Source organism: Castanea sativa, chromosome 1 (assembly GCF_040712315.1).
Source record: "Castanea sativa cultivar Marrone di Chiusa Pesio chromosome 1, ASM4071231v1".
Lineage (NCBI taxonomy): Eukaryota > Viridiplantae > Streptophyta > Magnoliopsida > Fagales > Fagaceae > Castanea > Castanea sativa.
In genome coordinates this window covers 80265522-80290727 of record NC_134013.1, presented here as the reverse complement: position 1 = coordinate 80290727, position 25206 = coordinate 80265522, and the positions used below count along the sequence as shown (strand labels likewise).

Genomic DNA, 25206 nt, shown 5'->3' with positions numbered 1-25206 from the left:
GGTTTTATTTATTTATTCCATATGAAACAAAAGTTAGATTCATGTTACAAGAAATAGGGATTGCAACTTGTTAAACTTTGGTCAGATCATCCAAATCACCACCCCCCCCCCCCCCCCAAAAATCTTATTAGTGGTTGTGTTTTCTCAAGTAATGGTTGCTTAATATCAATCCGTCTTCTAGTAATACAAGTATTTGGTTTTGGGAAATAAATATAAAGGCAAAACTTTACAATTCTTTCAAGTACTTCAGTGCAACACCAATAATCTTTGACTATTAAATTGAACCAGATAGTTTATTGCCATTATTGGTCAATATAACTAGGTAATATACCCAAGTAATGAAATACAAATCTTCACTCACAGCTTTGAATTCCACTTTATATTCTACTAATTATAACTTGTCATATATTTTGTTTTACTTTCTTTATAAAATAACAACAGTGTAAATTAAAAAAAAAAAATTAGACACTTGACATACCATAGTTGGTGAAGTATAAAGTGAAACATAAAAAGTTAGACATAAGATTTCTATTTCCTAAGTAACTCCTTTATGAAAAATGCTAAGACTATTACAAATTTTACTACATAAATTTACAAATGAAAATGTTAATATGGATGCCCTAAGGGCATTGATTTATGCAATATTTTTTTAAAAAAAAATTATAAGGAATGAAAAAAGTAATTGATTTTCTAACAGTTTTTTATATTTATCATGAAAGTGGTATAAAAACTTTTATAAAATGATCAATTAACAAATGAATTATTCCCCCTAAAAAAAATGAATTAAGATTTTTTTTTTTGATAAATAACAATATTTCATAAATCAAAAGCTCCAAGTACACTCGTAGTGTACATGGAAAGCATTACATCAATAACGGAAATTACAATAATTAAGCATAACAAAAAAATTAGAGCAAGAAAAAGAATTGAAAACAGAACACCAAGCAAATAAAGAGTGGAGGAGGAGAGATTTAATATCATGAATCGATCGTTCCATCCCCTCAAAGCATCTACTGTTCCTTTCCCACCAAAGACACCATAACACACAATGTGGGACAACCCGCCATAGGTCTATATTGCGTTGTCTACCAAATGGACCATGCCAAGAAGCAAATAAATCTACAACACTTTGAGGCATCACCCAAATCACCCCAAAAAGGCTCCAAACCATAGACCATAGCTTGAAAGCAATGGGACAATGAAGAAGAAGATGGTTTACAGACTCCCCACTTCTTTTACACATATACACCAATCCATGACAAATACACCCTTATTCAGCAATCTATCAAGGGTCAAAATCTTGCCTAAGGGGGTAGTCCAAGAAAAGAAAGCAACTCTAGGAGGGATGTTTGAGCGCCACACAGGGTTCCACGGGAAGAGGTTATCAGGGGTCGAGAAGAGGGATAAATAGAACTCACTAACCTTAAAGCCATTATTCTTTGTCGACTTCCAACAAAGTTTGTCTTGCCCCTCTCCAGTAAAGGTCATAGAGTGTATAAAAGTCCAAAAAATATCAAATTGTTCCATCTCCCAATATTGGGGCTCTCTATAGAATCGAAGATCCCAAAGTAGTCATTGATTAGGAAAATACATGACATCCGCAAGATAGGAATCCTTGTTATAGTTAAAGCTATAAAGTTCTGGAAATACCTCCCGAAGAGTACAACCCCCACACCACAAGTGATGCCGAAGTTTAATTCTACTACCATTGCCAACTTTGAAGATGATGGATTTAGAGAAAGCTAGCCAGCCTTGTCTTATAGCTTTCCACAGACTAACACCATAAGCAGCTGTTACTTCTTTTGTATACCACCCACCCCAAATATTCTCATACTTGATCTCGATAACCCGCCTCCAAAGGTGGTTTGTCTCTATGCCATACCTCCACAACCATTTACCAAGCAGAGCTTGGTTAAATTTTCTCAAATTCCGCACACCTAATCCACCAAACTTCAAGGGGCTACACACTTGGGCCCAATTAACCAGATTGAATTTGTGGGACTCATCAATACCACCTCATAAAAAATCTCACTGGAGTTTCTCAATGCGATTTGCAACATCCACTGGAATAGGGAAGAGAGATAGGTAATAAGTAGGCAAAGTTGAGAGAGTGCTTTTAAGTAGAGTAACCTTACCACCTTTTGATAGATACAAATGCTTCCAGCTTGCTAATCTTCTCTCCATTTTTTCAAGAATAGGGTTCGAAATTGCCCTATCCTTAAATTTAGCTCCCAACGGAAGTCCTAGATTAGTCATTGGTAGTGAGGACTGCCTACACCCTAAAATGGCCACTAGCTCTCCCATATTTAACACATCACCAACTGGAACCAATTCAGATTTAGCCAGATTAATATGCGACCCTGACACAACCTCAAATGACGCTAAAATGTCTCTCCAATCTGAGTAGGTAAAGCATCACAAAAAATTAGGGTATCGTCTTCAAAAAGAAGATGAGTCACCATTAAAGGGGTATGAGATTTGGGACCCACAGTGAATCCGGAGATATGACCAGCCAGAACAGCCCCATCTAATAGTTGACTTAAAGCTTCCATCACAATAACAAATAATAGCAGATATAGTGGATCACCTTGACGTAGTCTCCTAGAACTCCCAAAGAAATCTTTTGAATTACCATTGATCATAATGGAAAATTTCACTGTGGAAATGCAAAACAAAATCCACTGCTCAGAGAACCCACACCGCTATAGCATATACATGAGAAAGTCCCAACTTACATGATCAAATGCTTTCTCCACATCCAGTTTACATAAAACACCTGGAACTCTTGCCTTCAGTCTACTATCCAAGCATTCATTAGCAATTAAAACCGAGTCCAAGATTTGCCTATCCGGCATAAAGGCATTTTGGGTTTCAGAAATAACCCTTTTTAGCCTATTAGCTAGCACCTTGGATAGGATCTTATAAATGCCACCCATAAGGCTAATAGGTCTAAAGTCTCTCACGCTAACAGCATTGACCTTCTTTGGAACAAGAGCAAGGAAGGTGGCATTAAGGCTTTTCTCAAAAATAGCCGGGGAGTGGAAGTTGCCAAAGAGCTCCATAATTTCCTGCCTTAAGAAATCCCAACAAGACTGAAAGAAAGCCATTGAGAAACCATCTAGCCTCAAAGATTTGTCACCATTGCAATCTTTGATAACACCATAGACTTCCTTTTCTTCAAAGGGTCTATCAAACCAGGTTGCATTCTCTCATGAAATCCTAGAAAATTCCACTTCATCAAGGAGTAGTCTTTGCCCTTCATTCTCAAAATATAACTGTTCGTAAAAGAGGGAAATGCAAGCAACTATGGAACTTGGATTCGATGTCAATTCGCCCTCCACCACTAGATTGTTGATGGTGTTAAATCTTCTATGAGAATTTGCAGTTCTATGGAAGAACTTAGAGTTTCTATCTCCTTCTTGAATCCAGAGCACCTTAGATTTCTGTCTCCAACATATTTCTTCCATAAGGGTTACCTTTTCAAGCTCAATGCGAAGCCAATCCTGCTACAATATCTCCTCATTTGTTAGAGGACGGCAATCTGCAATTAAATCTAAATCGTTTAGATCTTTCCACAACTTGCACATCCTACTTTCCACATTCCCAAATTCCTCCTCATTCCATTTCTTTAAATCCAGCTTCAAAGCTTTTAGTTTGCTTGCAATCCGAAAGCTTGGAGAACTTCGAAATATGTAGGATTCTTACCAGAATCTCACTTTGTCCACAAAACCATCTGCCTTTAATCACATGTTCTCAAATCGGAATGGCCTACTATCCCTCTGAAAATTCCCCCCTTCTACAAGGATTGGGAAGTCATCCAAGAGCAACCTTTGGAGTTGTATTTGATGAATACTTGGAAAATGTTCTTCCCAATCCGAAGAAAGTAGAAATCTATCAAGCCTAGAGTGTGAAGCCACCTCTCTAGAATTAGACCAAGTAAATGTACCCCATTCCAAAGGCAAATCTATAAGACCTTGTTCTGAAACAAAATCTAAAAAATCAATCATAGCAGATGTGAAGAGACCTGAACCAAAACGCTTTGATGGAAACCGCACTACATTAAAATCACCACCCAAGCACCAAGGCATACTCCACCAACTAGAAATTCTAGCTAGCTCCTCCCAAAGCAATCGCCGATCATGGGTAGAGTTTGGACCATAAATACCAATAGAAGCCCATTCAAATTGATCCTCTACAATTTTGAATTTACATGAAACATAAAATCAACCCACTGCTTCATCGATTTTTTCCACAGTCCTTCTATCCCACATCACCAAGACTCCCCTAGAAGCACCAATAGAGCCTAAATAAAGCCAGTCTATATGCTAGCAGCCCCACAAACTTTGTATCTCTCTTCTGGATATGAACTCCATTTTTGTTTCCTAAAGGCAAATAATATCAGACTCGGAGTCTTTTGTCTCCATCATTCAACCCCCTAACATTCCAAAAGATTATTTTTACATTCATTGAGGTACCATTAAGTCCCGATCCCTAACTGCACTGCTTGAAGCAAAGTCCTTCTCAATAAAAAAACAAATGCCCTAAGAATACTTGTTAACTGAATTCATTCATAAATTAATGTAATTTGGACAAGGAATACAAATACAATGTTGTCATCTCTCTATCCATGGTTAGTCTCTCATGCATTTGCTGCTCTAGAAGTGATCAGAATGGATGCCCCCCCCCCTCCCCCAATTTTTTTTTGGTTAAATACTAAGTATTAATTTTTGCAATTTGATTTAATAAAATGACATTTAACCATCCTCAAAAATACATTGACAATTTATAAGTTATTAAAAAATTGTATAGATCTAGAATTTAAAACAAAATTAACAAGCTCAAAAAATTAGGCCAACAACAAAATTTTCCAATAATAAAGCTAAAAAAATTTAAGTAGAATGAACTAATTTTACTCAAAACAAACAACTTGGCTCTTTAAACAAATTTAAACAAAATAGTTTTTCCCTTATTCGACACAATTTTTTCAAGGTAATTACAATATACTACTAAGCCCGCAGCTCAAAGCCTCAAACCCTTCTCCTCTTAGATCACCAAGTACTTAGCACATAAGGAGGCGTCAATTCAGCTACAAGACCTTTGGATAATTCAACATAATTTTAAACTAAATAATTGTGTCAATGGATGGTGAGAACTAAAAAAACCGTAATACTACTCGCTTGTTTGTAGAGTGGTCATGCTTTTGTTTATTCTTCTAATTTTTATTGCAACTATAGAGTGAGAATCTTCAGCTAAGAATGTCATCAAAATTGACTTTTGCAACAAAATGGAATATGAGTTTTTGACAGATATTATGATATTATTCATTGAAAGGGATATTATTCATTGAAAGGGACATCATTGTGACAACTAGTACGGATTCAATCATAGATGATTTTAAAGATTTAAAAACACAACTAGTTCCATTTTCATACATAATTGGATTGTAATGTATTAACTTATTAAAAAACAATGATTTTTTTTTGTTCTTTATCTTTGTTAACGGTCTGTTAATACTTAATACTAAATGAATACTTATTTGGAGGTTCATAATGACTTTTTTTTTTTTGTTTATACTTTTGTCCTCTAACTCCAAGTTCTAATTCCATCCATTGTTATCATGTTTTGCTTGGAAATTGGTAATTTTGATTTTGTTGTTGAATGGGATGACCAAGAATTGGTTCATATTTGGTAAAAGCGCTCAAATTAGATATGGCAACATATGGATGCTTTTGGAGGAAATTCTTGCAGTGAATATGTCGGTTGCATTTAGCTTTGGCTTAAAAACTCAGTTTTTTTTAGTATTATTCATGGGTCTTCATTGTACTATTTCAGCTATTTTTTCGATTTATTTACAATACTTTTAGCAAAAATGTTTCAATTTCAGTTAAATAAGTTATTTCCAAATCTTGGTTAGAGGAAATTCCTCTAAATAAGGAGGTTTCAATTTCAGCTAAATAAGGAGGAAATTCCTCCTTCTTGGTCAGAGGAAATTCCTCCTTGTTTTACTGCAACTGTTGAGGTGGATGCACTTTGATTACTATTAATATTATTTTTAAACTCTTCATAAAAAATTACAAATTAATATGAGAAAAAAATGCAAAGTGCATTATCTAAGTTTGACTAAAATTCATTTCAACTTTACTTTCCTTTCAATTAAGACCACTAAGTTTCAAGTTTATTCAATTGTACTAAACTCCCTTTCACTTCTCTGATCTTCCCTTTAATCCAAACGGACTGCTAAGATCTATCCGTCAATCTTTGTTAAATGTTGTTATTTAAGTGTCCAAAATTTTATTTTTCAAAGATTTTAAATTAAGAAATCTTTTAATAGAAATTGACAAAAATACCTTAATTCTTTTTTGGGGATTGGAACAAAGGTGCCTTAATTGAATAAATGACTCGATTGAACAAAAACAAAGATAAAAGTCTAAAATAAATTTTGGTCAAATATAAAAAGGTGCACTCTACATTTTTGCTTTGCCTATGTATAAATAGTGAATTTCAAAAACGTAATATATGATATATGATATCAGAAGTTCAGTGCCAATATCATTCGGTTCCAATCCAATCACATTGTCCAAATCCAAATGACAATTGAAAAAGACAATTTTGTTCAAAATGCCCTGCCTCTCTCTCCTGTCCTACACTATTATGATTTTTTAATTCCCGCCAAAGCCATTTCCCGCCACACCCACACTCACATCTACAGTACACAACACAATTACACAACAACACCCCGTATGTATGTTTTCTACATTTGACATTTCCCATTTCCAAATAGAACCGCTCTCTCCTTCTCAAAAAAAAAAAAGAACCGCTCTCTCTCCTCTCAAGCTGTGTCTTTTGACTCTCCCATGGCGTCGTCTCAGAAACTCACAGAATACGAGCGGAAGCGCCTCGAGAACATTCGTCGAAACGACGAAATGATGGCTGCTCTTAAAATCCACTCCAAAGCCACTGAGCTCTCCGCCTCTTCCTCTGCTAAGCGCCAAAGGTCTCTCTCTCTCTCTCTCTAAATTTCACTTTCAATGAAAACCCATCTTTGTAACAGCACATTCCAAATCCAAAACCCATCAATATTTTTATCCAAAATGGAAAACCCATTTCTCAAAACTTTAAATTTTTTCTTATTTTTTGTTTGTTTTTTGTTTTCTCTTGGCAGAGTTGTAACCAAATCGTACAAAGTGAGTCCGGAGAAGAAGCCCAAAACCCAATCCCCAATCGTAATCCGAAGGTCTTTGCGCACTCGTGGAATGCCACCAGAATACTCCGACTTCAAAGCTCTAGAAGATACTGTCGAAGCAACTCCTATGGCTGCAAAATCTTCAACCCAATCCAACCCTTCGCCGCGTGATTTGGGGCCTCTTAGTAGCAGAGATGCTTATCGTGGAACCGGCTCCGATAAACTACTAATGGATAGGATTTTGGGCGTTTCAAAGAAACCCCATGAGGAATTTGGTGATGAAAATGGCGGAGATTCGATAAAGGGTGTGTGTGATCGTTTGGAATTGGGTTCTTTGAGTCTGAATCCAGAGAATATTGCGCGAGTCGTGCCGGGGAGGATAATGAATGTGCGGTTTTTGCCTTGTAGCAATTCGAGAATGATTGTGGTTGGGAACAAGTTTGGGGATGTTGGGTTTTGGGATGTCGATTCTAGTATGGATGAAGAAGATGGGATTTATTTGTATCATCCACATCCTGGTCCCATTTCCGGGATTTCCATCCAGCAACAACGCTTATCAAAGGTAATTTGGTTTGAAAAGATTGCTTGTATTGTACTTAATGTTTACAATAGTGTGTAATTGATTGCCTAGAAATGTTAATAAGTACTCTGCATTTAGTGTTGGTGTGTTAAATAGTTTTAGAAATAGTGCACCACATGTACATTTCGAGATTGTATTATCTTATTACTACTTTGACATTCCACAATCTTACTTACTGTCACATAGTATTCTGAGGAAGATGCTTAATTTTTAGTAGTAGCACTAGCATAATAATTTCTGTAACGAAATTTTGAAATGTGAAGGCAACTTCTTATTTACTAGACAGCAGTGGTGTTTTTCACTGTACAGTTACCTATTACTTTGGTTGGAAGTGAATTGGAGCTGCAGAATCATCTCTTTATATGATATGTACAGAATTGTATATCTTTTTAATGTGAACCTAAGTTATTTTTGAAGTTGTTGCTTTACTTGCTATGTATATGTTTTTTCCTCATAGACCAAACCACATTGTTTTGAGCAGTAGACACTGTAAATATTAGAATGAATATCACTTATATAAGTTAATAACCAACACTTTTGAAGCTGATATATGCTTCCCCAAACCCCTTCCCTTAATTGCCATGCATTGGCATTTCTTTTTCTTGAACATAATAGCCTTCAGTTAACAATTCTGATGAAGATTCTGTATACTTGAGAAGAATTAATGAGGTTGTAAATGTTTTAGGATACCTTGATGCTATTGGATTGAATAATGAATGCAGATGGCTTTGCTTCGTTTGTATGACTATTTTCATATTGAGTTATCTGCTTTGAATAGTTCAATATAATTTCTTGGGCTGGCTCTTATAAAATAATTACTCATTCGACTTTAGCCGTTACTTCGTGGTTACACACTCTTACACTCTAGAAATATTGGACGCATGTTGAGTTTTATAAATTCATATGGTGTCAGCTGATTCATAATTGTTGAATTTAAAGTGCAGATCTTTACCAGTTGTTATTTTGGATTTATCCGATTGATGGATGCTGAGAAGGAGGTATTTGATCTGGTATATTCTAGTGATGATTCTATATATTCTCTTTCTCAACAACCAGACAATATCAAGTGCTTATATTTTAGCGAGGGTCGTGGAGGTTTTAATATCTGGGATGAAAGGGTTGGGAAATGCTCAACGCAATGGAATTTGCATGAAGATAGAATTAATTCCATTGATTTTAACTCAGAAAACCCTAACATCATGGCTACTAGTTCCTCAGATGGAACTGCCTGCATATGGGATCTGAGAAGTGTTAATGTAGATCAACCTAAACCTCTGAGGGAAGTTAGGCACAATAGGGCTGTGCAGTCTGCTTACTTCTCACCCTCTGGAAGCTCCCTCGCAACAACAAGGTATGCATTGAATATCTTACAACCTCTTAGATGGTAGTTTGCTTCAAACTATTTGAGTTCCCTTCAGTGATCATAATCTATACTTGTTGGTGTAATTTTATAATTAGTACTAAACTTTGCAAACAAAATTGGCTCTTTTTTAATGTGTATACTATTTTCCAATACTAGTTAAATACTGATTGAGTGAATTACCTTATAAACAACTTGCTGAAGAAGCTAAATTTCAGGTTGATCCCTTTATTTTATAGTTGTAGTTGTGAGATATTAGGGATTTCTTAGCTACTAATCAACTTCCTCTTTTTAGGTATGCAAACAAGCAAATTATTTTATTTTTTGTCTTTTTCCCCTAAATGCAACATGTTGCTAATATTAGTTTTTCTTGTTTAGAGTCAAAAGTATTGTATATAACGTGTGGGTAGTTTGAACAGAATCGTATGTGATCTTACTTCTACTAATTAATTTTCAATCGTCTTCATGTAGCACGGATGACACAGTTGGTATAGTGACTGGAGTTGATTTTGACCACGCTTCAATGATTAAGCATAACAATCAGACAGGCAGATGGATTTCTTCTTTCAGGTACAAAATTTTACCAGATTATCAAATGCTGATGTGTCTTTCTTTTGTTGAACTATCTGCTTGATGTTCTATGGCAAATCTGAATATCATTCTCTATTAAAGTTTGTGACTGTTCCTTAATAACAACCTTTTGCTGGTCTCTAAAATTTCCTTGAGCACTAAAAAATCAAACCAAACCAGCAGCTAAGACTGCAAGACAACTAAAAAAACAAACAAAACAAATTACAGTGATGTAACCAAGAACCCAGACCCCCTGAAAAATTAGTTCTTTCCACCAATCAACACTGAGCAAGAGATGCCCAAGAGACTGATGTGGGTTTTGTCCTTCAGAGTCTTTTAAACTTCCTGCAACAATCAACTGTAGATTTCACATACCACTTGACTGCTTGAATTATGCTCTCACTCCTCAGGCTAGATGACACCATTAAATACTTTAGCATATCTCTGCAGTGATATATTATGCCCAAGAAACCTTACATATCACATATTTGAGACCCTTCCCCTTCAAAGCTTTGACACCCCATTGTAGGATTTTAGACCAGCACTGCATCCTGAATCTAATCAGACATAACATCTCAATCTGATGCCAAACTCTCATGGGAAATGAGCACTCGAAATTCAAGTGATCCCTGCTTCCTATATACTGTCTTTAAAATACATACAAAATATCACCTTGATACCCCAATTTAAGAGCCTTTGGGTAGTCAATCTATTTCTAAGAGCCAAGCAACAGATGAATGCATGCCTTGGGATAGTAGAGAATGTCAGACCATCCTCCACCAATCAACAAGTGGCTGCTTTGATCTGATAGCTTCCCAGGTTTTGCACAATTGAAGATACCAGATATAGCAATAGTCCAGTCCATTCTACGAAATCCCTCTCTTCCCAGTTTTCCTGAAGCAATTTAACTTGAATCAGCATCAATGGCCATTAGAGATAACGCTAGAAACGCTAGCATTATTGCTGCTCCCAGCATCATACAATCCTGTAACCATACTTTGGAAGTAAACCTCCATCAAGGTGACGTTTGTCCAGCCAAAGAAATGCTTCTTTTTCATGCCCAACAGACTGTATCGCCCCACCCACCCAAAAAAAAAAACCCTCTTTCAAAAACACAAAAAAAGGTAAAATTGTGATTAGGATAATTTGGATGGTAACTGTGGTTTGATGTCCTTGTACTGATGAACAATTATTGTGGAAATAAGATTGTGTTTAACATCTTTTTTTATGGGAGCAGAGCAATATGGGGTTGGGATGATTCATACGTCTTCATTGGCAATATGAAAAGAGGAGTTGATGTTATCTCCCCAGCTCAAAAAAGAACAATATTCACTCTAGAAAGTCCACACATGTCAGCAATTCCATGCAGGTTTGATGCACACCCTTTCAATGTTGGCATGCTTGCAGGAGCCACAAGTGGGGGCCAGGTTTATATGTGGACATTGGGCTAGGAACCTCAGTTTCTTCCTGCACTAGATGTTACCAGTTAGTGTGAACATGACTGATTGTATATTGAACTTACGCAGTTTAATGTGTTGCAAAATGACAAGAAACTGCTTTTGTTAGCCCCAGTTACTAGAAATGTTGGCTAGAATTATTTCTTGAATTTTGTTTTGTCTGGGTAAGAACCGTTACAACTAATGACTGCTTGTGGAGCTATATTGTCCAATATTAGCCATCTGTACTCTTTCAAATTAAATTCTCATCCAAGATAACCTCAAAAGATGTTCACTATCTATCTAGATTAGTTAGATGACAAGGAATACCAGGGGGAAAAAACAGCTTTTTATGAAGATTGAAGATTAGTTTTGACGGATTCAAAAAAAAAAAAAAAAAAGATTAGTTTTGACATTTTCCTAAATCTTAAACCTTGAATTGTAATAGATTAGTTTACTTTGTTGTTACAGAATCCCCATCCCCCCAAGCCTCCCAAAAAACAAGTCTATTGGCCCCTTTCTGTTTGCAAGAGGAAAGTTGAGCATGCCTTTTTTCTAAGAGAACTAAATAAATTAAGAATTCAATAGATGGTTTTCTTGAAGAATTTCATGAATCATTGCTTCATTTTCTTCCAAGATGTTAGTTCAGTCGGAATTATTTCTTCATTAGAGCACAGCATGGCCTGTGCAATCAGTTTCCCGAGCCAACCATGGTACAACAATCCCCTTGAACCAAGCCCTCCAAATAACCAGTAATTACAAGCATAATTTCCACCAATAACATCATTGATACAACCCAAAAGTGGAAGTGATCCATGTGGAGTAAGAGGCGGCATTGCTCTTAGGCCAGCCTTTGCTCCAGTAAAAGTCCAATTCTTAATAGCTGGGTATATCACATTTGCCTTCGGCAATAGCTCTTGAAGAGCACTATAAGATTCATCTGCTGATACGTTTGGTGAGGAGTTACTTGATTTCCATTCCCATGTTGAGCCCATATATAAACTGCGGGGGCCCTGGAAGGCAAGCCACGCATCTGACAATATTGAGGGGCCATGCTCTGGATAATCTTCTCTGCAAGAGTATTTCAAAAATGAGTATTGCAATAGAAGTAAAAATTGGACACACGAAATGGAAACAACACGATTCACCGTTTGTTTCTTATAGCCTTTACATGATGATGACATCATAAGGGAAATACAATATGCACACCGGCACACAGATACACAAGGGGTAGAGGATCAAAATATCAAGAAATCCTTTATATGACCCTGTAAAAGTTACGAAACATTTAAATTTGTTTTGTTGTCCAAAATTGAGTTATATATTATGGACTATAGTTGTCAAAACATGAATTATATCGTGGATTATTTTTTCATTTTTATGTATTGTCTATTATAAGACACAAACACCTAATCTTTATTATAAACTTGGAACATATACAGCTAATTTAATTATCACCGTCATGGCATCAATATTCTGTGAATATTCTTCTTGAAGACATTCAACATCTAAATCATCATCAAGTTGCTCATTTCTTTTTCTTTTTTCCAAAAGTCTGGCAAAATAATTTTTATCATCTGGCATTTTCAAACATGGTTAAACATCCTTACGAGTTTTTGTCCAAAAAAAAAAAAAAAAAACTTATGAGTCCGTGCTTGGTGGTTTTTCATCCGTATAACTTCACCCTAATATCCATTTGACAAATAGTCGCATTTAAGTCTTAGCCTACTTATCTTATCATCAGTTATATGGATTCAATGATCCCAAGTGGAATCTTTTTCCCTAATTCTTTTCCTCTTTATCACCCTTTTTTATGTACCCTTTTTTTAGAAGACATCAATCAAATATTTTTTTTTATGTACTGAAAAAATTAGGAAAGCTTATTGCAAACCACACAAATAACAAAAATCTCCTTAGCATGCACAATATAAATTTTAAAATAACAATATGTATTTTTATTGATGCAGTTATATTAAACTAATTTTTTAAAAGTCACTTTGCTATATTAAACCTAAATATCCCAATAATTTGTTTAAAACTTTTGGGCTAAAGCCAAAGCCCAAAATTTAGTAAGAAAACCCATATGTTTATGTATTGTCTGATGCATACTATTCTTATGATACGATTCATATGATATACACTTACGTGTCGTACGATTCAAGAGAACTACTAATATGCACTTACAAAACATAACTTTTTGGCTACTATACAATATGTATCGCATGTCGTATGATACTAACAACTATGAAATATACCATGAGATTCAAATTTAATTTTAAACACTGGCACAAAGTGTATGGAAGACATAAGATAGCTTTTACCCCATATCATCAGGCAGCTGCAGGTGAGCAATGACACCCCTACAAGTCCTCAATGGAAGCCTTCCTGAGAGCTCTGGAAGCAAATCTGCTTTGGCACCTAGACATACTACCACCGCATCATATTCCCCTAATAACAAAAAATTCAATCACATTAACTAATTAAGGAAGAGATAAATGCTCTAAATGAAGTATGTTTGTAAATTATGAAATTTAAAGAAGCTTAGCCACTCAAAAGTCAAAACAGCAATTTGAAGCTTAATATAGTGATGCAGAACATGTAGGAAAATAGAGATAAAAGAGTAACAAAAAGGATGAACAGCAAAAATCCTAGGCTTCACCACTTAGAATCTGCCCGCAAACCTTAGGCATCACCACCAAACAAAGGGAAACAAGGGAGGAGACATATTCTCTACTAATAATAATAATTCTAATTCAAATTCAACTCTCCTCTCGCGATTACAATAACACTATTTTAATAGGGTTTAGGGAGTGCACCGATCTGGAAAATGCCTAGTCAAATCCCTTAAAACCCTAAACATTAACAACTAAATTCAAATTTAGAAACAAAATCTGCTCCATGCATCATATAGGTTTGATGGTCTAAATTCCCACTGACAATTTTCTTTTGCCAATGCAAAGCCAAATCATATTTTTATTATAGCCAACAGATTGTCTACCAAAGTTCTCATGTTCAGGATTGAATGTTATAGGGAATAATCAGGTACAAGGGAACTTTCTCAAGTTAGCTAACTTGTTGGGGACACAGTTTTGAGTAAAAAAGAAAGTGGCTCAAAATTTCAGGTAGTGGTTCTATTATCACATGATTACGTGTGAGAAGTGTGAATGAGAACATTTCTGAATTGCTGACTCCCAAAAATGGAAGCAGTTAGGGTCTCCTTCCATTCCAAACCCTACCTTCATAATCAGCCATCATTTGCTGTAAAATTCAGCAAGACATCTCTCTAATCTATAGAAAAGTGACATTACATTTTATACTTGGGGGCCAAGTGTAGGTGAAGGCTCAATAAATATTTGAATCTTCAGGTGGTGCTTCAATTTTTATTTTATTCTTAATTCAACTATGTTGCATTAACAATGACGTGGGTCAAGGACATGACAATTGATACATGCACCAAATATTGAAATTGTAAAAAAACAAAACGAATGTTGTATATTGGAGACCTTTTTGTGCTTATCATGGACATGGATACTCTACAGAATTGTCCATGTTACTCAGTTGTATATTTCCAGCTGTGTCACTGCTCTGTATCAGAAACTATTATAAGCCAATCAACAACTCAAGGGTCATAAAATTTGCACAATACATTTCATTTTTTATTAATTATACAGGAAATTAAATGTGACGGTCAAGTATGTGAAGGGGCGATTACATGCATGCAACCTATATAGAAAGAGCCTAAAAATTCTACAACATGAGCCTTCTATAGCAGATATGTGATGACCACCTTAACACACAAATGCAATTAAAAAAGATCAAAATAGTCGTCTGAAAGATAACCTTCAAAATCTAGGAGTTTGTGAATAGATTTCTTATGCAAATGTAACTCTTTTACTCCAAGACCAGAATATGGTAGTTCTTTCACTAAATTTTCACACGCTAAGAAGAGTGCCTAAAAAAAATTAAATAACAGTTAGAAAGAGGACAATATATATATAAAATAATAGTTACTCCAAGAAGAGGCTTAATTTCTTCAGACCTGAAGATAGTGTTGAGGATGGATATTTACAGCTTCAGGCATATAGAAGGCAGAGTTGAAAGGAAGACATAAGTTGGATGCTAGATTTTGAGCAGCAACCTGATCAATGGTCTCTATTCTGCAACTGGCAAGGCAATTCTGAGCATTCTAATAAAATAAAAAGCAAGAAATGCCAATATTATTACAAATGAAATATCAACTACTAAGCTATTTAGGCATTGATGAAGGTCAGACTGAATTACATCATTCAATATAAGCAAATTCTTCAAGTTCATCGCTGGTCTCAAGATGCCCCTAAATTGAAATTTGAAAAAGTTCGATCAAAAAGGATAACCCACCACATATAGGTTAAGGGACATAAAACATAAAGGGGAAAAAAGTAAAGCAATGCATGAGCATTAAAGTAAGGCACAATGAATACCGAAAAGGACTCTAACTTAGTGCAATATATTATTAAGAAAACATGACCGTTTACTTTCATAAATTTATGATATTTCCTTGTTTAAAACTGTTCATGAACGAACTGACCCAAAGGGATTAAGAACACATCAAAATGGACCTTACAAAAAATGCTAGATTTCTAAATTACTACTTTCAGTCAACTAATTTGTAAATATCATACACAATGACCAAAAGATCTGAATTATATATATGCACGCTTGAAAGGGTAACCAAATCTACAAAGAAATAAAACAAGGGGGTTATGCAACGAGAAAAGAACCTTCTCCGAACTATGGACCCATTAAAGTTTTGAGGAGCTGCTGCTTCTGCAATGCTCAAAAGCTTTAAACACTCATTCCAACACTCAGCACCCCGCCAGAGTAGTTTACCTACAAAAGAAAATTCAAACTGATCGGTCCGTTAAAATTTTTACAAAAATTGGCAAAAACAAAACAACACACAAGGGTATTATGAATAGCGAAAAGAAAGAAGAAGCTCAACAACTATAATTTTTGGTTCATGAAATATAGAATTCCATTCCCAAAATTGAAAAGGGTTTCAATTTTCATAAAAAAGTTTAATTTGGAAGATTATAGGCTTTGTGTGGAAATTGATGATGGTGTGGCATTTGAAGTTTTGAAGGAGAAAAAGACTACATTTTTTTTATATTGTTGAAAATTGATGATGGTGTGGCATTTGAAGGTCCCATTCTATTCTCATATGTTTAAAGGGTTCCAATTTCATTCAAAATTTTTAATTTTGGGAAGAATATAGGCTTTGTGCTGAAATTGTTGATGACGAGGCATTTGGTTGAGGAAAAGACTACATTAACATAGTTGAAAATTGAAAATGTTGTGGAAATTATGAAAATCACATTAACATAGTTGAAAATTGAAAATGTTATGGAAATTATGAAAATCAGGGAGCAAATTGTAAGTTGCAACTAGTGAACAACAAAAAGAACAATATATAGTATAAAAAAAAAAAGTGAAGAAAAAAGAGCAGAGAGTGTAGTGGAACGAAGAAGGTTGGTATGGTATGGTACCTTTAGGGGAATAAGGGTGGAGAAGACCGCCAGAGACACCGGAAGCTCCGCCGCCAATGCCTACTTCATCATATATGTCTATGTGTAAACCCAAATCCTTACCACTACTCTGCTCCCCATTGTTAATGTTAATATCAATCAATAAAAAGCTGCTGTTTTTGTTTTGTAAAGAAAGAAGGAGAGTGTAAAAAAACAGAATAGATAATACGTTACGTTTAATAAGTGCCAAGCAACGGAGAGCCCAGCAAAACCAGCGCCCACCACTGCATATCTACATCAACCAAACGACTTTTTATTATCATTTTTTCTTCTTTTGCTTCTTCAGAGAGAGAGAGAGAGAGAGAGAGTACCTGAGAGGACGTTGTGAAAGGGAGAGTGTTGAAGAAGTGGTTCTTGTTGTTGTGGTGTGTAGAGCACGGTAGCAGCAGAGATTGTGAGCTACCGGAGGTGACTTCCAATGGGAGATAGCCATTCTCTGGTCTGATCTTCTTCTTATGATATGTGCTCTGTTCTGTTCTTTACCCAACTCTCTCTCTCTCTCTCTCCTTCTAGAGTCAAATACAAAATACCCACCACGAGGTTTGGCCTTAAGTACAAACCGCATTTGACACCGTTTTGAGAGTTTAGTTTATTAGTGTTTTTACTTTACCCTCTCCTCCCAGGTGTCTTCTTCTTTTTTCTTCTTTTTTGGGCTCTGTCATTGTATTGTGTCAATTTAAAGTTAAATCACAAATTAGCTTGACATAAAAGCAGCACAATCAAAGCTAATTGCGATTTCTGTTTATGGGGTAAATTTGATATCTTTGAATTGTTTGGGTAGTGCCTCACCCTCACATTAACCCAAATCTCATGTTTTTGTATTTTTAGTTTTTACCCAAAAATCTAATTAAATATATATAATAATTTTTAATTTAGAATTGTGTGTACATGTTCTCAAATATAAATATCCTCTCTTAACAAAAGGGCTAATCTTGTTTCACATTCCTTATTACACACAGGACCATACAAATGGTGTGAGTGCAACCCTACTCATTCCTTCACTGGTTTCTCTTATGGGTATACAAATCGATTCCATGTCTATAATACAATGACCTAAAACTTTTAACTAAATTAGTTGACATCCAAAATTTATTTTTTATTTTTTTCAACCCATTCTAAACTTTCTTTGAATCATTTTCTGTAGTTTCTCCAATGACTAATGAATTAACAGTTACAAACGCAGCGGGAAAGTTAAACGTCCACAATGAAAGTCCTAGGCAACTCCAAAAACAGAAGGAAATAAAAGGGCCTAGTTACAAAACAAATGAATGATACCCAATTTGATTTTTCACTGCAAGGAAATATGGACTTCCCCTCACAGCCTGAAACATTCAAGCCCCTCACTTAGTCTCTTAAAAATTGACAGGCCATGATTTTCCTTTATCTCTTCATTATAATGAAACAGGAAAAAGATAATTAAGCCTTAGTTACGTATTACATCAGATAACATGACAATTCAATAAGCAGTCACAATTTTTATTTGCATCCCCGTTGCCCATCCTGCTCAGCATTTTAATTTTTATGGCACCTTCAAAATTATTTTCATAAATTTATCTACGAAATTGCATCTCTTGCCCTTTAAAGGTAACTACTTGTGTGTACATAAATTTGACGTTGAATTTGAAATGCACTTTGATTTGTAAGATCTAATATAAGTTATGGAGCTTGGCATCTGGAACACAATTGTCATACAAATAAAAAAATACAAAAGAGAAGAATAGATAGGTTTCCTAATCAATGTATATGTGCTAATAATTTGCTTACAAATGGCTAGAAATATAGAAATATGGATTATGCTTTACGAAAAATTAGACGCCTCTCTCGCTTATAGTCAACTTCATCTCTCTGGTGCATAATAATAAGAGCTCTTCTCACCTGCAAATGAAAATAAACATCAATAAAAGCAGTGCTTTAAGAGATTATTTGGAAAAGTACTTATGTAAGAGATTCATCCACGCTAAAGTAGAGGATGACCAAAGTTAGCATAGTTGCTTCAAGATTTATTATTCAACTTAAATTATTCGAGAAATACTGAGGTTAAAGGTAGAAACATACAAGACAATTCTTTTTTTAAAAGGATAAATTGGCATGGCATAAGTTAAACACTTACAATAGAATCATTCATCCCCATTCTGGTAAGATCATCGATCAGTCTTCTTTCTGATATGTGGTTTCCAATCCCTATTCTTCTCTTTATCTGGGTTTCAGCTTGCTGTTGTCCCAAAAAAAAAAAAATTACAAATTTAACGAGATAGAAAAAGACAATGGAGAGCATTAAGGTCATAGTCTCTGACAGACCTTTATCTCATTAGCCATCTCTGCCGTAAGATTCACTTGTTGACTTATACCAGACCTTGCTGCATCCATCGTGGAAACAGTAAAAAGTCTAATTGCTTCCTGCACATTCTCCTCAGTGGCAACATAGGACCTGATATTGTAGCGTAGGAAAAAAGACTAGTTATGCATAAATGCAAAGCTACTAAAAATGGGGAACTAAAAAGAGTAAGAAAAGGGCCTTTTTTTGGGGGGGGGGGGGGGGGGGGGCGGCATGCAAGACAAATTTAACATAGTAACATGAGTGACGTTTTGACTCTTGTTATTGGGAGGGTATGGTCATTTAAGAGTCCTAGCAATTGGCTCATCATTCATTGGAGTCTAGCAAGCAACTGCCATGCTGTAATTGAGTAAGGAATTTCTTTTTAAAAAAGGTCTAAATTATTCCTTCCTAGTAACCATTAGAAGTCATTCAAACATTGCACACTTCCCAAATGTTGTCTGAACCATGTCTAACATTTAAATTTAACACATTAGAGTTCATGCAACTACAGTTCTGATGCCCAATTTAGTGCAACGTGTCACAGCTCAATGATCATCAACTTCAGGAGCAAATAACATATAGTATTAAAATTATCATGTTTAACCACCAACACTTACAATTTCATTTTTGCAAGAGCCTCGCTCAATCTTACAATAGCTTCCAGCTGCCTTACAGTAATCGGTATTGCAGCAGCCTCACCGGTTTCATTTGCCTGCTGCCTCATGTCCTACAGAAAATATCACAATAATAAAGTCAATTTGGATACAGGGCCCACTCAATGAAGCTCATTTTGAAAGAGGAATTCAGCAACAGAGCAATCAAATGGCTATTCCCAAGTAACTTCTTGCATAAAATATTTCTTCTAACACCAACTTGGAACTAATATGAACTGAATGCTCTTTCTAAGATGAGCTAGAACTGCATGAATACCTGTCTGATTTTGACATAATTATTCTGGAGCAATGTGGATGCAGATTCTGATAAGCGTGGGTGGCATTCAGTTCGACAGTATTGTAAATACCTGCAAATATTGCAACCTAAATGCTTCAGCATCTCATCAATATTTGACAAAGCAACATCAATGAAATTCATGAGCTAGTTGCTTCACTGTATACCTCTTCAGCCAGTTCTCTTCTTTAGAAACTTTATTGTCACTTGAGGCCAAACCAGCAGATGCATGAAGTTTTATGATATGACTAGCAATAATCTGTCATGGAATAATTCGTGTCAGGCCACTACTTTGACTACTGGGGCATTTGGAAGCCACATCAATAGATACATTTTTTTTTTCTATATCAAGTTTTATGGTGTTTCAAATGAGCCTTTTGATACAACACACAGAAGGATCATTCTAAGGATTTCAACAGATCAAGCATTTCAAATATTTATAATTTTTTCTGCATACTTCAGGTTGCTACTGAAAATGCAATGAAGGACCGGGATAATTGATCTTTTTGCAGAGACAAAAGTGCATCTTAAAGTGAAACACTTCATTTAAGCAAGATAATAGGAAATTACCTTGTCTTGACTGTACATCCTGACATCTTTCACAATGAATATTAAATCAAATCTAGAAAGAATTGTTGTCTGCAAATCAATATTATCCTGTGCAGTCTGGAAGAACATGAACATTGTTATTAGCTTCTCCATGAGAAATTATGTTTGCCTTTGAAAAACTAACATGAAAGAGGAAAGCAGGGTTTGGACCTTAAGATCGTCATAACGTCCTGATGGAGGGTTAGCAGCTGCAAGCACCGAGGTTCTAGAATTAAGAACCGTTGTTATTCCTGCTTTAGCAATGGATATGGTTTGCTGTTCCATGGCTTCATGAATAGCAACCCTATGGAAAATAATGTGGGTTAAACTTAATAACTATGACAGATAAACAAAAGGACCAGTAAAATCTAATCCTAATTTATAATACCTATCTTCTGGTCTCATTTTGTCAAACTCATCAATACATACAACACCTCCATCTGCCAAAACCATAGCTCCTCCTTCAAGATAAAATTCACGCTGTAGTGCAAAAAGTGTGAATTCAAATCAGAAATCTTTTTTCAGGATGAGGGAACAAATATTAATCCATTAAGAAGATTTCAGTAGTGAGATAAAACCTAAAGATAAAACACTGTTTGCATATTAGTCAACCAAAGTTCAAGAAATTACAGAGCTGTTATCTCGGATCACAGAAGCTGTAAGACCAGCTGCTGATGAGCCTTTTCCTGAAGTATAAACAGCAACAGGAGCAGTCTTTTCGACAAACTTGAGAAACTGTACAAGGTAAACATCAAATCAGCACCTTCCCTTAGGTGGCATCAAAAGCAAGAGCCTGAACTATCTTAAAATGGTATCTAATAAGTGGAGAAATCCTTTTGCTAGGAGGAATTAAGGGACAGCGTAAGCAGGACTCAGTGCAACTTCCAATAAACAGCTTGGCTCCTGAATTAAGAAAGATGTATAGAACTAACCTGTGATTTAGCAGTAGATGGGTCCCCCAAAAGCAACACATTGATATCACCCCTTAATTTCACACCATCCGGCAAACTCTGTATATAGAAAGAATAGTTATGCAATGAACAAATCATAAGGGCGCTAAAAGACAATTTTCAGGCATGTACCTTCCTTGATCCTCCAAATAACAGACAAGCCACAGCCTTCTTCACGTCATCATGACCAAAGATAGAGGGAGCTATCTTGGAGCATATGTTTTTGTATACATCAGGTTCTGCAGCAAACTTTTTGAATTCTTCTATCTGTGAACAATGCCATTACAGTAAAAAAATTGAAAAATGGTAGATCAAAAGGCAGATTAAAATCATCTCATCCTACGTTGATCTGTGATTTGCATACATCAAAAGATAATTCAGAATTGAAGGACATAGCCTCAACATTATTTTTGGGCAAGTACGGTTCTAACATTTACAAAAAGATGGGAAAAAACAAATGCCAAAGAGAAGTTGTAAATCTAACAAAGGCATTTTCAACTTCATTCAATATTGTAGCCTTTTTCTATGAACAAATGACTCACAAAGAAGCTTCATATTGACCACAATCTAATTATAAGCTCTCACTGAATAGTATCTGTCACTATACAAAAAGTTTCAAAAATATACAAGCAGCACCAAATAGAAAATAATTCCGAGCTTTGCCAATCATTTAGTGACACTGGAGACATAAAAATTCTTTGCATTAACAAACACAATAAAAATGTTGATAAAAGCAATGCAATGTGCAATGCACAGTGAAAGAGGAAGTGCTACATTGTTGAGAAGAGGGTGGCCAGTGCAGTTTTAACTGAAGTTTTCAGAATGATTCCAGACTAACCTCTTCAGGCATAAAAGCAGCAGGACCTCGAGAGTTGGCCTCATTTGCTTCTTCAATTCCCACAACTCTGATATAAGGCTGTCTAACAGCGACAGCTCCTTTGTGGCTACACAAAACCAAATTAAAAATAAATTCAGCAAGGGAGGAGGGTAGATAATCCAGTATAGCAAAACATTCATCTGAAAGTGTAATGATACTCACGATGCAGTAGAGTTGGCAGCTTGATAGATACTATAAATACCCATGATGGTCAATCTTGTGCCGGGTACAATAGTTTGAACAAGATGGCGATCCACAGATAGAAGTATGTTCCTTGGAAGCTCCCCGGTAGGAACATCCTTCAATTACCATGCAAACACCAATCAATTAAGCAAAAACTCCCATTCAACATTTATAAATTAAAAAAAAAAAAATTCTTCATCAAAATTAGGATCAATACCTCTGGATTCTCCTGCAATTTCAAAGTCTGCTGATCAACATACTTGCTCTTATCTGGAACTATAATCCATGGATCAAGTGGGCATGGATCTTCTCCCGCCTACAAATAATCCCAATCACCCATATCAAACCTCACTCAAAACAACAACAAAAAATGAGAGAAATTCTAACAAGTGGTGTGAAATAAAACCTGAGGGGTATGATCACACGAGCGAGGGACAATTGCACCACCAAGACCTGGCCGACACGGAACTTGCCTTGTATTTTTACAGTTCTTACAGATAAGAGTCACATAAGTCGCCTTTGCCTTAGTCCTAGAAGCAGCTATAGTAATCCCAGCTATTTTCACAAGTTTTGATATATATTGAGCCTATCCAACAACAACAAAACCCTAAAATTAGGAAAACAAACAAACCCTACTCCCCCATTCGGTAATGTACCAAAAGTAGATGAAAAAATCAGAAATTTCACTCGTGTACTCTCATTAAACCCAAACAGTCATTTCATTTCCCAGCTAATTTCATCAATTTTCTAATCAACCAAACAAGAAACAGAAAAACTGAAAAAAAAAACCCACTAACCCCAAGGAATCTCATCGACACCGGATCCTCCCTCGACGTAAGCAAAACCTGGACATCTCCGGTGATCGGATCCTCCATTTCTCCGGTCTCCCCGGCCACTTTCGATCTCAGACTCACCAAAACCTCCGCGGCCGCCGTCTCAAACTGCGAAAAAAAAAAAAAAAAAAAAACCGACCACAAACATAAAAAAAAACACAATTTCCAGAAATTCGGAAATGGAAGTAAACAGAGTGAGAGGAGGTTTACGAGGGGCAAGTAATCGGCGGGGGCGGAGCGAAGCTTAGAGGGAAGGTCGGGATCGAAGGCGTCGAGGTCTTCCATGTCGACGAGGAGGGACTTAGGGCTGTGGACAAGGCTTTCCCTGTAGGGGAACACGTTTTTGTCGGTCTCGAAGCCACGGATGAACTCCTTCAGCTTCTGGAGTACCGAGTGGCGGCTCGCGGCGGCCTCCGGGTCGTCTGTGCCGCCTCGGCCGTCGCGCCATGAGTGAGCTTGGTCGCTGTAGTACACGCCTCCCTCGTCCCAACCAGACATCTCTCTCTCTCTCTCTCTCTCTCTCTCTCTAGGAAGAAAATGGGGAGAGTGACTGTGACTGTGTGTGTTTGTTTAGAGGGAAGAGGGGGGGGTCTCGTAGTTCTGGGCTTTTTTTTTGGCGGGAAAGATTTGGCGGGAAAGAGAGGGATGCTGACTTGGCACCTGGTGGACTGGAGCCTTTTAAATAAATAAAAAAGTTTTGAGGGGTTTTTTTTTTTTTTTTTTTTTGGTAATTTGTCTAGGCTGGAAATATTAAGAAGTGTGTTAATTTGAACTACATATCTCTTGATTGATTTTTTATTTATTTTTATTTGTTAGGTACATATTTGACCTAAAAGGTAAAATTGATATTTTTTGTATGTAAAATAATAGTGGAACATAGACATAGTTAAAAAAAAAATGTAAAATAATTAATTTAACATAAATTTTTATTAGAGTAACATTATTTTTTCACATTGGTACACTGATAATACTTCTAATATGTATCAATCACATCATGCTATATTAGCAATTGTGTTAAAATTCATGAGAAATTTTGTTTCCCTAGATTTATTGATAATTTAAAGAACACATGCTGCTCTATTTGTTTTGAAGAAAATATTTTACACTTTGACTAGAAAATATTTTACTTTGAATAGATAGAGTTTTTTTTTTTTTTTTTTTTGGGGTGTAAAATTGGTAATTTAAGTTAATTGTAGGTACATAATAGAGAGACATGGCTTTTTTTTTTGTGTGTGTGCGGTGCGCGCTAAATATTTAGTTTTTAAAAATTATTTTTGAAAATTATTTTGTTACAAAGCCTCTATCACAAATGATTTAGTTGTATAGACTATTTTTGGAACTCAATTTTGTTAAAATCAAGTTTCTACGTGAAATTGATTTTGCCAAAGTCGAGTACTATACATTTCAACGGAATGTGACATTCTTGAAAAAATCGAGTTCCACATTTGCTACATATCAGTAAACTGCATAGAACTTAACCTCGGCGAAATAGATCCACTATCAACATTTCTGAAAGAAGGGGAAAAAAATTCTGGAAAATTTTGTATCCCTAGATTTATTGATATAGTTTAAAAAAGGGCATGTAGTAAAAATCTACAAATAAAGAAAACAGGAATGCAGTTTCCAACTGAGGGTCACGCAATTTGCAAGGAAGAAAAAGAAAAACATACAGTTGTATTTTCGAACTGAAATACTACATTCACAAAAAAGGTTAACTTTGATAAATAATGGATAGCAAGAAATATACAATTTAAGAAAGCATCCCAAATTGATCCAATGGTCATGTCAAGAGATATCAACAAAGTATAAGCCTCACA

At 35.7% G+C, this 25206-nt stretch overlaps 3 protein-coding genes across 5 annotated transcripts; 1 reads left to right on the top strand and 2 right to left on the bottom strand.

The window, feature by feature from the left end:
* Nucleotides 1-6761: 6761 nt before the first annotated feature.
* Nucleotides 6762-11362, top strand: LOC142642346 (uncharacterized). The gene is made up of 5 exons (XM_075817038.1): nt 6762-6994; nt 7163-7745; nt 8708-9114; nt 9595-9693; nt 10931-11362. Exons 1-5 carry the CDS (start codon nt 6855-6857, stop codon nt 11142-11144), a joined length of 1443 nt encoding a protein of 480 aa, XP_075673153.1. The 5' UTR covers nt 6762-6854; the 3' UTR covers nt 11145-11362.
* A 350-nt stretch (nt 11363-11712) lies between these two features.
* Nucleotides 11713-17326, bottom strand: LOC142643147 (uncharacterized). Of its 3 annotated transcripts, XM_075818042.1 has the most exons (9): nt 17005-17325; nt 16868-16925; nt 16655-16763; nt 15890-15998; nt 15411-15462; nt 15169-15315; nt 14970-15081; nt 13451-13577; nt 11714-12200 (listed from the first exon to the last, which is right to left on the bottom strand). In XM_075818042.1, the coding sequence occupies exons 1-9, from the start codon at nt 17256-17258 to the stop codon at nt 11744-11746; spliced, it is 1425 nt and encodes a 474-aa protein (XP_075674157.1). In that variant the 5' UTR covers nt 17259-17325; the 3' UTR covers nt 11714-11743. The 3 variants fall into 3 exon arrangements, with proteins under 3 accessions (XP_075674792.1, XP_075675203.1, XP_075674157.1); XM_075818677.1 differs by lacking the exon at nt 15411-15462 and having other exon boundaries at nt 11713-12200; nt 15169-15292; nt 17005-17326; XM_075819088.1 differs by lacking the exon at nt 15411-15462 and having other exon boundaries at nt 11713-12200; nt 15169-15286; nt 17005-17326.
* Nucleotides 17327-18300: 974 nt separating this feature from the next.
* LOC142639999 (DNA replication licensing factor MCM5) lies at nt 18301-23955 on the bottom strand. Its single transcript, XM_075814116.1, has 18 exons — nt 23600-23955; nt 23354-23497; nt 22963-23142; nt 22774-22872; nt 22536-22672; nt 22335-22440; nt 21629-21763; nt 21479-21556; nt 21177-21281; nt 20935-21026; nt 20718-20850; nt 20529-20624; nt 20126-20217; nt 19941-20031; nt 19628-19737; nt 18992-19121; nt 18804-18905; nt 18301-18568 (listed from the first exon to the last, which is right to left on the bottom strand). The coding sequence occupies exons 1-18, from the start codon at nt 23885-23887 to the stop codon at nt 18485-18487; spliced, it is 2202 nt and encodes a 733-aa protein (XP_075670231.1). The 5' UTR covers nt 23888-23955; the 3' UTR covers nt 18301-18484.
* Nucleotides 23956-25206: the final 1251 nt, after the last annotated feature.